This window comes from Camelus bactrianus, chromosome 8, assembly GCF_048773025.1.
Source record: "Camelus bactrianus isolate YW-2024 breed Bactrian camel chromosome 8, ASM4877302v1, whole genome shotgun sequence".
In the NCBI taxonomy this organism is placed as follows: Eukaryota; Metazoa; Chordata; class Mammalia; order Artiodactyla; family Camelidae; genus Camelus; species Camelus bactrianus.
Window position 1 is genome coordinate 77760982 of NC_133546.1, and position 16943 is coordinate 77777924.

Sequence of the window (16943 nt, forward strand, 5' to 3'; positions counted from 1 at the left end):
AGAACCTGAAGTAGGCCTTGGCATTTCTGCTTCTCTGCTTGGCTAAGTGGTAGTTATTTCACATTCCACCCAAGTGTAGTCATCTTCTGAGTAGTAATATTTGAGAGAGAGGAGGGTGTATGGACTGGGATGTCCCTTGGGGGGCTAGCAGAAATATCTCTAGGAAGCTTGTAGAGTTGTCCAGGGTTCCTCATTTTTTTCCTGGGGTCTTGGATTTTGAATGTATAACACCAACTTTCATTTAATGAAAAAAAGAAAGAGACTTTCCCAGAACATTAGAGCTGGTTAACGACAGACTCCCAGAACAGGATTCTTTCCAGTATGTCCTAAAATATTTTGGGATGGTCTGGAATACAGTATTTTTTTTTTAATTTATAGTTGTTTGGTCTTAGCCAAACATATGGAATTTCTCTTGGGAAAATATTTCCATCAAAACGTCCTCAAATATAAGTAATAGGAAAAGGATGAAAATTTATATGTTGTAATAGTTTTAAAGGGGACATGTAAGTACATGTTGGTGTGTGTATGGATATACATATATTTGCTTGGCATAAATATACACATATATAGAAATATATATATATTTATGCTGGTAAAGGAGATCTTGGACCAGTGTAGGAGTGTTTAATGGTATAAAATGTAATTTTTCTGTAATTGGTGAGAATGTTACTACTTTTCTTTTGCAGGAGGCATGCAATTCTGGGTGTCATCAGTGTCCAAACTTTCTGAATCCTGGCAGCCAAGCTCCCTGGATATTGAAGTTGCAGCATATGCACTGCTGTCACACTTCCAGCAGCATCAGGCTGCCGAGGGAGTCCTGATAATGAGGTGGCTCAGCGCACAAATAGCTTCGGAGGTTTTGCATCTACCCAGGTGAGTCATGATCGCTTTAAATTTCTTTAACTATATGTATATGTATCTGTGTATATACTGTATGTATATATGTAAAGTAACGTAACTAGTTAACTAACTATATATATATTACAAATCAAATGTTTAAGTTGCTAATTTTAATTTTTTCTCATCACTGATATAAACATCATATCTGATATTTACTTGGGATAAATTGATTCCTTGTCTTATTAGCCATTTTTCATCCATGGTACCTGTTGCAGTAGGAGTTCAGTTTCATTCAGCAAATGTATTCTGAGCCTTTCCTGTACTCCAGGTCAAGCAGATGCAAAGATGAGTCAAGGAGAGTTCACTCCCAAGGAAGATGGATGAATGTGTAGAGGTGTCCTAAACAAAACTGAAGTTCATGCTTTGGAGAACTTGATAGATACTCACATGCACAAGCTTTTTTCTTTTCTCAGCAGGACACCATTGTGGCCTTGAAGGCCCTGTCTGAATCTGCAGCCCTAGTGAACACAGAAAGGATAAACCTCCAAGGGACTGTGATGGGGCCCAGTTCACCGAGTCCTGTAAAGTTTCTGATTGACACACAGAACCACTTTCTCCTCCAGACGGCAGAGGTGGGGACAAGGGGTGGTTGGTGATCTGAATTTCTGTGTAGATGGTTCCTTCTGCTGGAATAGGGCTTTATTTCCATTCTGTTGATTTCAACAAAGGCTTGTTCCCAGCCCTGTCCTGGAGGAACGAATGTCCTTTGGTTGAATATGCTGAGCTGGGGAGGGGAGGAGGGTTTGAGAACTTTGGAAAGATTGGGAAAAGCAGAAAACATGGGCCTTGTCTTATTGGGAAAGGAATGAACACCTGCTGAGTTCCTGTTCTTGGCAGGCCCTGTGCTGGATTTCCTTGCATGTACTATTGCATTTACTTCTTAAACTGACACTAGGAAGTAAGCACTTTTATCCCCAAGGGACACATGATAAAACTAAGGTTAAGAGAGTTTTCATAACTTGCTCAAGATCATGTTACTAGTCACAGCAGAACTAGGATTTGAACCCACGATTGCAAAGACCATGTTCTTTTTGGCTGCACCACATGTCCTCTTAAGAGAATTAATGAAACCAGTAGTAGAATTCTTTCTTTCAAATGGAATAAAGGACTACGCTAGACCCTAACTTATTCCCTTGGTTAACCTTGTAGGAAGTTGAAGGTAATGGATAACTTCAGGACTAGAAACTAAGGAGGAGGAGTGACGGCAAAGGACAAGGAAGGACTAACGTTGGACTAGTCAGTGATGATGTCCCACTGCATTCTCAGGAAGGCCAGGGGCTTTGATGCTGAGGGAGGCGTGAGGAGGGAAATGGCTTCTGTCTTTCATGCTTCGGCCTCTGCAGAAGGGCAGACCTGTCCACAGCACGAGTGTGTCCTTCCTCGGCCTTCCCCTCCCTTATCTGGTTGACCCATCAGTTTTGACATGTGAGGGTGTGTTGTAAACTTCTTAGAGCTTTACAGTGCCGATTTCTTAGACTCCCAGGGAGGGGTAACGGTGGTCTCTTGTGCTGGTTGGAAGGACCTCGATATGGACAGTTAGCCTTATTCACTTTTTTCCCACTTCATTCAGCTTGCTGTGGTGCAGCCAATGGCAGTTAATATTTCTGCAACTGGTTTTGGATTTGCTATTTGTCAGGTATGTAATCATGTTTGTTTTTGTTTGTTAACTATGACTTGCTGTAATAATTCTTTGGTTTGGGGCACTGCTCAATCTTTAACTTAGATAATGTAAAATTCTTAATGATTAATTTCTATGACTTAGGCAAGATAAATCACTCTTTAATAAAAGGAGTTAGAGAGATTACTAGCTAGTGAGAAGACGGCAACTATATGGTTTGATAATCCTTTGGAAGAAATTATTCTTGAGTATTATACGCTTTTTGAAGTGAGAATTAAAATCCTCCAATATGATTCATGTGAATTGTTGGGAAATCTCGCCTTTTTTTGTTAAAATACAGCTCAGAAATTGTGACACTTGGTAGAGTTTCTACTGTGATTTGATAAGTAGCATTTTACTTAAAATTTCTTAATGTTCATCTAAAAAATAAAGGTTAACATGATATTACAAGTAATTGACTTGAAGATAGGAAATGTGCCCCTTTGATGTAAAATTTTATATTATAGTAAATAAAGCAAGTAGAGCATGATGTGTTCAGTGCTCTGGTGTAGGAAGGAAATCTGAAGAAATTGACCCTTTATGGTGTAATTGGGCTGGAATAAAATGGAATCAGTAGGTAAAATCCTGAATGGAAGTTATTATACTTAATATATGAAAGTCATAGGGACTTACCATATTCTTGGGACACAAAATAATATGTAACAGTGCCAAAAAAGATCATTTGCTTCGTTAGAAAAAAATCCAAACAAACCTTGAAAGATTTACTGAGAAAGTTAAAAAAGGCTGTTATAGAGAACAGGTGCTTTTTCAAAAACCAGTACAACTGTTCTAGTTGGGGGAACAGAAACACTTAGCAAAGTAGGGCACATAGTCAGGTATAATTTGGAAGCTTCCAAATAATGTGAAGATTATTTTGTACGATACTCAAAACACACAGTAAATGTCTTTTAAAAACCAAGGAAAAATCCTAGTTAAAAGGAACAGTATTCAAAGTATTCAATGAAAAGGTCAGAAAGAGCGAATAATTTGTGTTGATCTTTACTGACAAAGACAATGTGAAAACTGTCACTCCTGAGCTGTCTTTCAAAGCAAAGAGTAAATCCAAAAGTAAACACATTGGATATTTTTAGATACAATTGAAAAATTATGTATACTTAAACCACCATATTGCTTGGAATTCATTCTTTATAAGCCAAATGTAGATAAATGACTGAATCCAGACAGTTTTTATTTGAGGTTTGAAGGACACTGCAGTAAATATGGCACCTACTGGTCAGCACACTCATCAGTCCCATGTCTGTACCTACATGCAGAAGACAAAGGGAGGGACCACTAGGCACTTCATGTAATGGAGAAGAAAACTGCAAAAATGCTGGTCACCTGGGAATAGGTACTGACATTTCCTTTAGTTGATATTTTTGTAAGTGCTCTAGGAAAAAGGAGGGCAAAGAAACTCAGGTTTGCAGTCAGTGTTCACCTCTTTTGGGTGATGGAAAGCAATCTACTGGAAATAAACTGCAAGATCTCTTGAAGTTCTCTGAGTGAGCAGTTGATCTCTACTATGGGCCAAATGTAAACTCTTAACACTTAGTTGTAGCTGGATGTTAATTGTGGCCCAGGGGACAAACCTCGTAGTTATGCTTATTTCCTGATGAGATTGGTCTCTAAAGGAAAATTGCATGTCACAGGAAAGGGGGCAGGGAAATCACAGAGGCTGTCTCTCCAGTTTGATGAGAGACTCCAAGAATACTCCAAGAATATCCTACAATTTTAATTGTAGCTTAGGAAAAGTTGGAGAATGTCCAGACTAAGATATTCCAGATGATGAAGAGAATGAAGGATTATATGATCTAGGTGAGGCACAATCAAAAATTGGAACTCTTAGGTTTGAAAGATGAAGGCTTAGAGAGAGGTGTTTTTAAAGTATGTAAATCCGCAGTGGATGCTAAGTGTTGAGTTCTGAGGTATATGTGTGTGAGAGAGAGACAGATTTAAGTATAAGTAAAATAAAATACAGTATTACATAGTAATTGTAAGGCTTATGAATCTTGGTATCAAAGAAAGCAGAAGAGGTAAAGAATTTAAATAGATTCCTGTTCAAGTTGGCATAAGGCAGGCATAGGGAATTTTGAGTACACTCCCAAGCTTCTGATCTTAGGATCTCTTTGAGAAAAACACTGGCCCTCACACTGCCCCACAGTGTCCCCTCAGCACCATTCAAATTGGTGTTGCCGAAAAAGACCTAGTTGACTTGAAATCCCCCGTGTATTTCATCATCTTTGGAAAGCATTTTATGATCAAAAAGAATCCTTGGCAGTTGAACAAGTTTCTGTTCAACCAAGGATCTTGGATGAAGACATGTTGATTTATCTTACTGATAGTTTGTAAGGTTCCAGTTTCTGAAAAATGACTCCAGTTGGGCAGCTGGATGCTCCAGTTAGGAATTAGTGGATGCTTTCAAGAAAGTTGGCAGTAGTTTCATTTTTACCCTTAAGGGCTTTACATTCTTTGAAAAAGCAATAACCATCAATATCATTCACAATGGTCTAGGATACTTGGAATGTTATGGAACAATTTCTCAATTTAAAAAATCATTATTTATAAATGTTCATAATTATATTTGTTGATTATGATACTTAGTTAGTAAAACTAATTTTTTTCTACGTTGACAATTACAAATTTAGTTGGGTTTGTCCCAAAGAGAATCATTACCTAATATTTAGAATGTATAATGAAGGCAGTTTATTGCTACTAATTTATTATTTATACTAATTTGTTATTTATTGCAGCTTAATATTATTTATAATGTGAAAGAGTCTGGATCTTCTAGAGTCCGAAAATCGATCCAAGATCAAGAAGCCTTTGATTTAGATGTTGCTATAAAAGATAATGAAGATGGTATCAATCCCTTGGATTTGAATGTGTGCACAAGGTTGGTATCTAAGTCCCTCCTCCTCCTCTTTCTCCTTAAAAAAATAGCTTTGAAGATTTGATTAAATATATGTTGTTTTTATAATGTAATTACATATATATAGTTATCTAATTATATCAATATAAGGAGTTACATTTAAGAAAGATTTCAGTTATGTGTTACATTTCAGATTACAGACTAGAAGTACTGCTAATTATACTTAAGCATTTATTTCTCAACATGTCCAGATTATTTATAGGTTTTCCTTGTATTTATAACAAGTTTGAATAGAGAAGTTTAATAAAACTCAAGTTTATAAAAGCTTTAAATTCACAAATCATGTTTAATACTCCAAAGTTGGTTATTTCTGTTGGTCATTTTCCTGTTAAATAATTATATCAGGTTCATATTTAGCCTTAATAAAAGCATGCAAATTCAGTGAAGAGAATAGTTTTTTTAGATACAGTGAAAATATTCCAGTTTAAAAGGTCCTCATGTTGGGAAATTAGGCTCTTCCACCTTCTGGGAGTACTTGCTGAGGTGACTTAAATTTGGTCTGTGTCCTGAGCATCTGAGGATCTTATTAAGTCATAAGGAAAAGGCGTCCACCTCAAGACTGCTGACTTCACAGATTCAGGGTCTTGCTCATTCTACTGCACACCCAAGTTTGAGAGCAACCCCTTCAGAAAGTTCTTGAATCAAGAGGCTTTAGTTTCTTCCTTATCAGTCTGTCCTCTTACCTCTGCATGATTTGGTGTTAAGCTGGGTGTTCCTGCAAGATGTGCTGACACTGAGGAGCTGTTGCCTGCCCTTGTTAAGTGTCCCATAGTGTCTGGTTGAACTTGGGCTGTCGATGGGCTAGAAATCATGGCTGTGGTCCTGAGCTGCCAGATGCTCTCAAGGTTATCTCTGGGCATTCCTCCAGGGGGTCAACCTTTTTAGCCACTGCCTGAACCCAACCTCCTCCATTATTGCTACCATCTGGACTATCTTGGGCCTTCTTGTTCCTGATTTTGGTATGAAATGTCATATGTGTTTGCCCCCTCCCTGACCTTATTGGGCATGTTGGACCAGCCGCACGGGATTATCAGAATCTCTGCAGTGGCTTCCTTTCCAGCTGAGAAGAAAGTAGAACTCCCATTATACCTTACTAAGTTTGCAACTGGGCTGTGTTCCAGAACAACAATATCAAGTTGTTATTATTATTGTTGTAAACAACAACAACCTACATTTATCATTGTGTTAGATTGTCACCAGGTTGACCTTTGATAGTCTCAGAGGACAGGGATTCTCTGTGACTGCATATTTGTTGCCATGCAGAAGAAGGAGAGTTTGGGGACCTCAGGACGTGCTTTTAGTAACCAAATTGGAGAAAATTTAGGGAAGGGGCTGCTCAGAAGCGGCTCTTTTCCAAGTGATGTGGAAGTATTTTAACAAGCAGTAAGTCCACACTAATGGGTGACAATTGAAACTTATAGTTACCAGGGGGTAAAGGGGTTGAGAAGGGATAACTTGGGAATTTGAAATTTGGACCTCTTGGGGAGTGATGTAAATGTTAGCTGTCTTGATTGTGGTGGTGGCTTCATTGGTGTATACATCCATCAAAATGTATCAAACTGTACATCTGAAATATGTGGTTTACTGTGCATTTATATCTATAATAAAGGTGTTTTTAAAAAAAGCCTTGTCTTTCAGCTCTCAGATGGTTTTGCATCTAGAGTTATGGGTACAGTTTAGGTTCTATCAGTGGGACGCTTCCACTGACACAAATGTCCACAGCAGCTGGCCCCCACTGTCACTGTCTAGTCACCAGCCTTGTAGGACTTTTGATTTTGAGTGGAATAAAGTGCTTTCTGTCTATGTATTAATGTGTATTTGGAGCCTAAAAAAATCTAAGTTCAAACAGTAGCAATTATTAACTGCTTTAGAGCAATTCTAGTCTCTAGTTTGCTAAGCTGAAAATGATAGGAAAATAGATTGTTTGAAATATCCTTGCTTTTCTTTTCTAGTGTTACCAAAATTTGAAGTTGCTTTGGAGATACCATTATATTGTTCTTTAAATGCTAAGAGTTTAAATGGTACCATCACAGCAAAGTAAGTATCCTATTTCTTTTTACGACTAGAAACTGTTATGAAACTGAATGACAAAGAGCTCATTATTTACTCCAGAACATTAGCACAATGTCTTGTTTCACTTATTAAAATTCCCCAATGGATGGGAAACAAATATTTATAATAACTAGGTAGATCTTTGCACTCATTTCTTTGCTCCAAAGCTGCTTCAGTCCTAAAAGGCTGGTGTCTTTCCAAGAGTCATCAAAAGATTTACAGTGTAGATGGTGTCAGATTAAAAAGAAAGTTGTAGCTTTATTCGTCATTCAGCTGACATGGATTAAGGCAATTTACTTCTTAGATGCTGATTGTTCCCTGTCAATAATGGAGGTTGAATCTTCAGGGAGGAGTGTTACTGCTTTATTACAGGTAGCTGATGAGTAAATAATCCACATTCATCATCCATTTCAGCATCCTTACACAGAGACTTCCAGCCCACCCCGATGTGTAGTCCCTTTCGTGGTTTTGATCCACTGGCTCGAACAGCAGAGCATTTTGTTTTGCTGAGCTGAAAAGCACTCTCAGAGTTTCAGACCAGTGGTTCTCCAAACATAGAGTGGGGTTGTCCTCAAATCCAGGATTGATTTCTTTTAGCATTTAAAAAAAAATATTTTTTTGCCCCTCCCCATCCTTTGGGGTTTGGAAGGACCTGGCTGGGGCAACATTTAGGACTCGAGCTCATCCTCGTGTACCTGTCAGTGGGCTGGAGTTGGCCTGGGTGGCTAAGCCTCCTCAGGAGAGCAGCCTGCAGGCTAGGGGTGGACCCACATCTCTGAGGGGACCTTTCCCGGCTCAACTGGCCACCCCCTTCTTCCAGACCAGAGAAGGTCTTGCCCTGGATCCCAGTAGACCTCACCACGCTCCGTGGTGCCCTCCGCAGCCCCTTTGGAGAGGTGCTTGCTTTTCCCTCCCAAGGAAGGGTATGCCTTGTAGTGTTTATTATATTTTTTAATTGAAGTATAGGCAGTTAACAGTGTGTCATTTCTGGTGTACAGCATAATGTCCCAGTCATGCGTATATACATATGCATGTATATATAGGTATATTCATTTTCATATTCTTTCTCATTAAATGTTATTACAAGGTATTGACTATAGTTCCCTGTGCTATATAGAAGCAATTTTTTAAAATCTGTTTTTATATATAGTGGTTAACATTTACAAATCTCAGACTCCCAAATTTGTCCCTTCCCACCTCCTTTCCCCGGTAACCATATGATTGTTTACTATGTTTGCAAGTCTGTTTCTGTTTTGTAGATGAGCTCATTAATGTCCTCTTTCTTTTGTTTCTTTCTTTTTTTAGACTTCATATATGAATGATATCATATGGTATTTTTCTTTCTCTTTCTGGCTTACTTTACTTGGAATGACGATCCCCAGATCCATCCATGTTGCTTCACTTGCCATTATTTTATTCTTTTCTTTTATCACTGAGTAATATTCCATTGTATAAATATACCACAACTTCTTTATTCAGTCATCTGTCATTGGACATTTAGGCTGCTTCCATTTCTTGGCTATTGTATATAGTGCTACATTTTTTATGTATCACTATCAGTGCTTTGGTTTCTGAAATTTATTTAGTTTCAGACTTTATTTGTAATAGCTGGTAAAAACTGGACCCCATCTCACCACTGTCTCATCACAATATTCCTCTCCTGGTGAGGGTGTGTGGCAGTGGCCAGTGGTGGGCAGTACATCTCCTGGTAGAAACAGTCCACACACCAGGACATTTGAAGATGCCTGCTTTAGATTCTATTTAGCAAAAAAAAAAAAAAAAAAAAAAATCATGTGAAACCCCTGTGACACAAAGGCAAAAACATGTCTATGATTTGTATACAAAGTTAATTCAACTAAGAGGTTACTTCCAATGTGAATTTGGGTACTGTGGCTGGATTTATGGTTTAGAAACACATAAATGCCTTTTTCTCCCCACATAATTATTATCCTGCCCTTGTTCTTATCTGAAGGTTAAGCATTCTGTCTGTGATTTATTTTGAGTCCTTTGGCTAACACGTATAAAACTTAGTGACTGCAAAGCCATATAAACCATCAATGTCTGCATGGATAATGCTAAAAGTGGATACCTTCTTTTCTTCTGTTTTAGTTATTGGGGTGTGCCAGGGATTTAATACAACCAGTTAAAATGGTGATCCTTAAATTCTGGTAGCTCTCTAGTAAATTTATTATATACTAAATTTCAGGGGGTGTGGATCCCCTGCAGCCACAGCGTAGACAACTTCCTCCCACCAGCACAGGAACCCTTGTAGTTTCATCCTGATTCCCATTTGTGGAGATACTTTGAGATACTGTTGGCTGAGAATGACTTGGCAACTGTGATGGCCCCCTGGCATTTCTTTAGTGCTCAACGCATTGTATTTGCATCATTTTCCTTAGTATGCGTATCTGTCAAGGTTCAAGCAGAGAAGTATAATCAGCAGGAGATATATATTAGGAGATTTATTGTGAGAAATTGACTTGATTGTGAGGGCTAACAAGTCCCAAATCTGCAGGGCAGGTCATCAGGAAAGGCGGGCTGGGACAATCAGGTACTGATGTTACTGTTTACGAGCAGAGTTTCTTCCTGTTCAGGGAAGTCTCAGCTCCGCTTTTAGGGCCTTTCTACTGATTGAATCAGGTCAAGTCAGATCATCTAGGATCATCCCCTTGACTTAAAGTCCACTGAGTATGGCTTGAACACACCTATAAAATACCTTCCCCTCAACACCTAGATTAGTGTTTAAGTGTTTAGGGACTTCAGCTTAGTGAAATCGACTTATTAGGAAGACCGTCTTAGTGTTTGGTTTTTCTGTTGTAGATAGTGAGTTTCCTTGCTGCCATTTAAATTTCTCAGATCTTGCTAGTTTCTGATAATGCAACCTACCTTGGAGATCATGGGTTGAGTTCCAGACCACCGCAGTAAAGCAAATATCACAGTAAAGTGAGTCACGTGAAGTTTTTTGGTTTCCCAGGGCTCGTAGAAATTATGTGTATACTGTACTGTAGTCTATTCAGTGTGTAGTAGCATTATGTCTAAAAAAACCTAATGTCCCTTCCTTGATTAAAAAACACTTTATTGCTAAAAAATGCTAACCATGCTCTGAGTGTTTGAGTCATAATTTTTTTCTAGTAGCAACATCAAAGTTTGCTGATCACAAATCACCATAACAGATATAATAATAATGAAAAAGCTTGAAATATTGTGAGAATTACCAAAATGTATCACAAAAACACAAAGTAAGCAAATGCTGATAGACTTCCTCCTTGCAGGGTTGCCACAAATCTTCAACTGATTAAAAAACTCAAGTGTCTGTGAAGTGCAATAAAGCAAAGCACATTACAACGGGGTCGACCTGTAGTCCGTTCCCAGTACTTCCTTCCTATCAAAGCTCCTTCCTTCAGGCTTCAGTTGTGCAGGGATAACGTCCACAGTGGTGGCAAAGTAACGTGATTCTGTCCCAGGGCAGCAAGATATTGTGTGTGTATCTAGGTGAGTCACACCTGACACTGCATAGCCGAGGACTTTTCCCCAGAGGCCTGTGGTTAAACATTCCTCCTCCACCCCAGCTTTCATGAGTTCTGAGCCTACCAGTAAGTTTCAGGAGGGTTTGCTTTTATTCAGATTGCAGATATAATTTACAACTTGACAACAGGTTCAGGAAATCTTTTTACTAGCAAGGTCTTTTATCAGCCTCTAGGAATCGGCATAGACCTATTCTGTAAATCCTGCATCCTGGGGAAGATGGAGGTGATGCTGATGACAGTGGCCATCACTGCCTTGTGTCTGTCTAAGCAAAGCACGTCTAACCCCCCTTCAGGCTGATCCTTCCACTTAGGTCTTGGCTTCAGTCTCTTGTCCGGAGAATCCTAGTCCCACTTTCCCTCTCACCTGTGTCTCTGCTGCTTCCGTTTGTTATTTTTAACCTTTTGCTCTTTGGGGGTGGCTTCACTGTGTTTCAACATTTCTATCATTAAAGGAAGCAACCCTCCCTTGACCTTCATGCCTCCTTCAGCCACTGCCCTGTCTCGCCTCCTCCCAGAGTTGCAGCTGCATCTTCCACTTCTTCACATCTCTTCCATCTTTAGCCCCCTCTGTTCTGCCTTTTCCCCTCATCATGCCATTGAGATAAAACCGCTGTCCCCAGGACACAAAGACCTCTTTCTTGCCTAATCTTGGGGGGGCTTTCTTGGGCTTTTACAGCTTTTGCCCCCCTCTGCAGGATCGGACATTGCTGTCCTCTCCCACTTTCCTCCTGATTTTCCTTCTTTCGCTTTGGCCACTCCTTTAAGACTCTTTGCAGGCAACTCCTTTCTGTCCATATTGTAAATGTTTTTGTTCCTTAGAGCTCCACCTCTGGCTCTCTTCTCTTTCTTTTCTTTTTTTTTTCAACATTTCTCAGAGTTTTCTTCTTTGTGGCTAGGGAGTCTGCTATTGTTTATATATTTTGTTGAAACCTAGATCCCGTATCACCAGCCCACATTTCTAGCTTGCCCATTGGATCCTCATGTCTTGCTGCCCACTGGACATTGCCCACTGGATGTCCCACAGTGACTTTAAACCCCAGACCTGGTTTCCTCTACTTCCCTCTCTTGGTGGTCCACACCACCATCTCTTTAGCTGCCCAAGTCAGCTGTACTCACCCGACTCCCTCAACCCCTATAGAGCAAACCGACACCCAGTGCAGGCACGCATCAGGTCCAGCTTTGTCTCCTTAATGTGTCTCAAGTCCATCTTTTCTCCACTGCCGCTTTCTTGATTCAGGCCAATGTCAGCTTTCTCTCCTCGACTGCTGTTGTGGTTTCTTAAAAGTTCTTCCTGGCTCCATTTTCACCCTATTCAATCTTTTCTCTGCTTTGCATCCAGACTTGTTTCCTCTTTTTCTTCTTCTTTTCTCCTCCTCCTCATCCTCGACCCCACTCTTTCTTTTCTTCTTTGACTAAAAGGCCAATCTAATTTTATGGCTCTTTTATATGAACATTTTCAGACCACTGCCCTGAGAGTGAAGTTCAGAACTTTTAGTATATCTTCCAGAGTTCTTTTCTTATTTCTTGTCTTTTGAAACATCTCCCCTAGCCCCTTCTCTACCCTCCCAAATGTTACCTGTGCTTCCAAGAATGCAAAGTGTTTTTTCTGATGGGGCCTTGGCAAAGGCAATTTCAAGGCCTGGCTACTTGCCTTTCGCACTTTCTATCCTGTATCTGTCATAGCACTAAGCACACACAGCTAGTCCACCTCTTTGAGGGTGTGTGTGTGTCATGGTTGCTGCTGCAAGTTGGTACCTAGTATAGTGCCAGGCATGGAGTAGGCTTCCAGTGAATGCTCATTGAAAGGATGAATGGATAAGCAGCGTGACGCCTGAGAGTTCAGTTTTGAGCTGTATGTAGCACAACAAAGGCCTTCATCACCGGTCAAAATCCTGTTACTTTGAGTGAAGCACATTAAGTTGTATGGGCAATAGTTTTGGTCTTGTCACTGAATTAGGGGGTGAGGAGTAGGACTTGAACTCCAGTTGTTCCTTGGATGTACTTGGAAAGATGAGTTCTGTCGTCTTACCACTTGAGTGGCTGTTATTAAGTTATAGATACAATTTTTAAATATTTACTTCATATTAGCTATTACAGTCACCTCTCTGAGTGGATGATAAGCAATTTAGGTCACTGTCTTGCTAGTGTCTATCTGTCCCATCAAGGCATAGTTAGTTAATGTGCAGAGGGTTACTGGCAATTTCCCAGAGAGGGTTACTGCTGTCCTTTTAATTCTGAAATCTTCATTTGAGATGAATGGAAACCTACATTTGTTTATTAGTTCTGATGTGAACATCTGCTCACTATTCTCAGCTCATTAAATAATAGATTCTTTCCCTTCATCATAGTAGGTTTTGAGGGTTGTCAAGAAAATAACGTGGCGTACATCTAGTTATTTACGTAACTCCTGTGGACAGTAGAATTTAAAAAAAAATTAGTTAATTTAAGGTTTATTTAAATGTATTTATTATTTGATAAATTGAGACATTTGCATCCTGCAAATGACATGGCAAAAAAAAAAAAAGGTGAGCAGAAACATGAATTGTAATGATAAGTTCAAGTTTTTTAGGTCTTATTTTGTAAACCTATTGTGATGTGGTTGTTTTTTGAAAAAAAAAAATCCTTGTTTTGTTAATGAAACTATCCCAGAATATCTTTGGTTTGCTTTTTTAAAGGTTGTTGAGCTATTATTTTCTGAATGATTAGTTTATCTCCCCAATTTCCAGATTCTATTTAGGACCATAACTGTCAGTGTCCTTGTTTCTTGATTAGTATAATCAGCTTGGGGCTTGGAAAGCAAAATCTGCTTCACATTCAAGTCAAAATAAAAAATATTTTTGCCTGAGAATACTTTAAATTATGTATAGGTTTTCAAGCTCTCAAGTACAGTATCATGTGATATAAGTTAAAGTATAGTGTTCTGGTGTTCTAGTTATGCATTTGTTTAATCTTTGACAAGATATAAGCACTGTTAGGTTTTGAGGACTCTTGAATGAATGAATGTGATGCTGAAGCTGCTAACCAGGGTTTCTACTAACTTAACTGTTTTTACTTGGAAGGGTGGTATGTTTGAAGATGGTTTGTCTTCTTCTCTTTAATTTGGAATGTGCTGTATTTTACCATTGGTTTTTGAGTTGAGTTGATCCAGATGCAGGGGGGCTATTTCTGTGTTCAACTAATGGATTCAGGAAGCAGGAGTTTACTGTCAGATTTATAGAGCACAAAGTAAAAACAACTTCCACGTTTGGCTTAGCATTTCACAATAGAAATGGAAGGATCCCAGGAAATGCACTGAGAAAAGGCTTTCTGACAGTAAAATGGTCTGCCAAAGATTGTCTCTCCTTCACACCAAAAGACAGTCCCATCATGAGAAAGGATAAAGCTAATACCTAGAATGCAAAGCAGCAGAGATGAGATTTGACTCAAGGAGTTAATGTTGGTGCGATGGATTTAAAAAATTACTCTTTTTTTAAGTTTTTCTGCAAAAAGTGAGTTTTTAATACCCATGAGCACATTTGGTGCCCTGGCGTGTTTAGTCTCATAAATCCAGCTGGTTAATGTTGGAACATGCAGCAGTGGCCATGGTGAATGCAGTTTCAATGAACATTTACAACTTTCTGACTCACAGACATAGAAAACAAACTTGTGGTTACCAGAGGGGAAAGGGGATGGGAAGGGATAAATTGGGAGTTTGCGATTTGCAGATATTAACTACTGTATATAAAACAGATAAACAGCAATGTCCTAATGTATAGCACAGGGAACTATATATATTCAATACCTTGTAATAACCTATAATGAAAGAGAGTATGAAAAGAAATATATATAAGTGAATCATTATGCTGTATACTAGAAATTAGCACAACATTGCAAATCAACTACACTTCAATTAAAAAAAATTCAAAAGCTTCAAAGTCTCCTGGGCATGCAGTTAATGGGCCAATCCAGTTGTTTAGGAAGAAAAGATTTTCATAATCTTTTAAAAATCTTTTGACAAGAAACTGTCACTTCTAGTTATGATCAGATTTTCTCTGGGCTCTCTAGGGGCTGGGCCAAGCATGGGTTATGAACTGTTTTGAGATACTGCAATTGAGAATCTTCCCATTTTGGAGACTTAATTTCAAGGGTTACTATTTATTAAGGACATTCCTGACTATGCTTTCCGTTTAAAAAATGTGTAATAAGAGTATGTTTTTAATGTAATTCTTTCATGTTAAGCCCCATTTATTACTTTCCAGGTATACGTATGGGAAGCCAGTGAAAGGAGATGTCACACTTACATTTTTACCTTTATCCTTTTGGGGTGTGAAAAAAATATTAGAAAAACATTTAAGGTAACTCAAGAATATCTTGCAACTTGTAATCAGGAAAAACTGTAAGTGTACTTTTTCTAGAAAAAAAGATTTGGTACTGAATTAACAAAAGTTGAGTGTAAGCAGCTCAAGATCTTGCTAGCATCAGACAAGTGAGAATGTACGCATTTGTTAAAATAATGAAGATGGAAACAGAGCCATTGTATCATTGTGACTTAGGTTGAGTTTTATTTCTTAGATGTGAATTGCTAAAGTGAAGAATGCAATTGAAATTTTTTTAACCAAACAGATAAATGGCTCTGCAAACTTCTCTTTCAATGAAGAAGAGATGAAAACGGTCATGGATTTTTTGGATGAGCCTCTTGAACACGTGTATCCGTCTCCTGGGCCAGTAGAAGTTTTAGCCACGGTGACAGAATCACTCACAGGTCTGCAGACGTGGAAAAGTGCAGGTAGAGACAATTGTGTGCTGCTGCTCCATCATCTTCCCCATGGTAGCTGGCACGTTCCTGTGAGGCCGTCGCTGTCTAAGGATGCTGTTTAATGCTGATGTTGCCATGACTATTAGTCTAACTCGCAGAATGTGTTCATAATGAAGGGGAGACTTTACTTTCTTTGGAATTCTGTACTTCAGCCATGTGTGATAGGTATTCATAAGCTTTTTTTTCCAACCTGAAAACCACATGGAAAGGGTACATTTTCAGCTGACTAACCATCCTCTTTTCCTTTTTTATATAACATCTTCTGAAATCTCAGTGGTTTCTAGGCAATTTTCTCTTTTAGTAATAAAATAAAGGCTAATTCCTTGGATCTTTCTGTTGCTATTTTAATAGCTTTCACCAATCCCTGAAAGAGTGAAAGGACGATTGTGTCAGTGGCCTGAATGTGTGGGGCACATGTCATTGATGGGGGGGATCAGTAGTGGTGCTCAGAAGGGACCCACAGAGGTCAGAATAGACCTGATGGTCCTCTTAGTGCCAAAGCCAGAGAGGCTCCTGTGTCTTGATATCCTAACCAGTTTGGGAAGTAGCACAGATGGGGAGATTTGGTAGATAGGAGCTGTTGCTTGTAAAGCATTACTTTTACTTTCTAAAAGGTGTAATTTCCCAAACAGGTATCTCAAGAAATGCAAGCTCCAATGTATTTTTCAAGCAACATGATTACATCATCGAATTTTTTTATTATGCTACGGTCTTGAAGCCATCTCTCAACTTCACAGCTGCTGTGAGTTGGTATATTTCTTAATGGTCTAAAGCAGTAAGTTCAGTTTAGTGAAACAGAATGGGAAATGGTATTTTCAGTGCTTTTCAAAAAGTTTAAGCCCAAAGTAGATAACTTTCCCTCTTTAGATACATGAGGCATGTGGAATTGTTTCCAAATGACTCTTATCTACTTTATCCAAAAAGTAGTTTCCAAAAAAATTTTCCTCAAAATATATTTAATAAGCAGTTAAAGTTAGATTCGGATTACAACTATGAAGCTTTGTAAAGGAGTTAGATGCTAGTCAAAAATTTTTAATTTCCATTTGATTTTTATAATGACTAATTTTACTTCTAGCAAAGGTG

At 38.7% G+C, this 16943-nt stretch overlaps 1 protein-coding gene and 1 pseudogene across 1 annotated transcript in view; one reads left to right on the plus strand and one right to left on the minus strand.

Moving 5' to 3' along the window:
• Positions 1–16943, minus strand: part of LOC141578280 (tolloid-like protein 1) — a 253168-nt pseudogene that overhangs the window by 35583 nt on the left and 200642 nt on the right.
• LOC105074225 (CD109 antigen-like) overlaps positions 1–16943 on the plus strand; it is a 42874-nt gene that overhangs the window by 9727 nt on the left and 16204 nt on the right. Inside the window, 8 exon segments of the mRNA XM_074368776.1 lie at positions 687–873; positions 1314–1472; positions 2471–2536; positions 5308–5450; positions 7439–7523; positions 15304–15399; positions 15668–15830; positions 16493–16602. Coding sequence (XP_074224877.1) covers positions 15707–15830; positions 16493–16602 — 234 coding nt within the window. The 5' untranslated portion in view covers positions 687–873; positions 1314–1472; positions 2471–2536; ... (2 more) ...; positions 15304–15399; positions 15668–15706.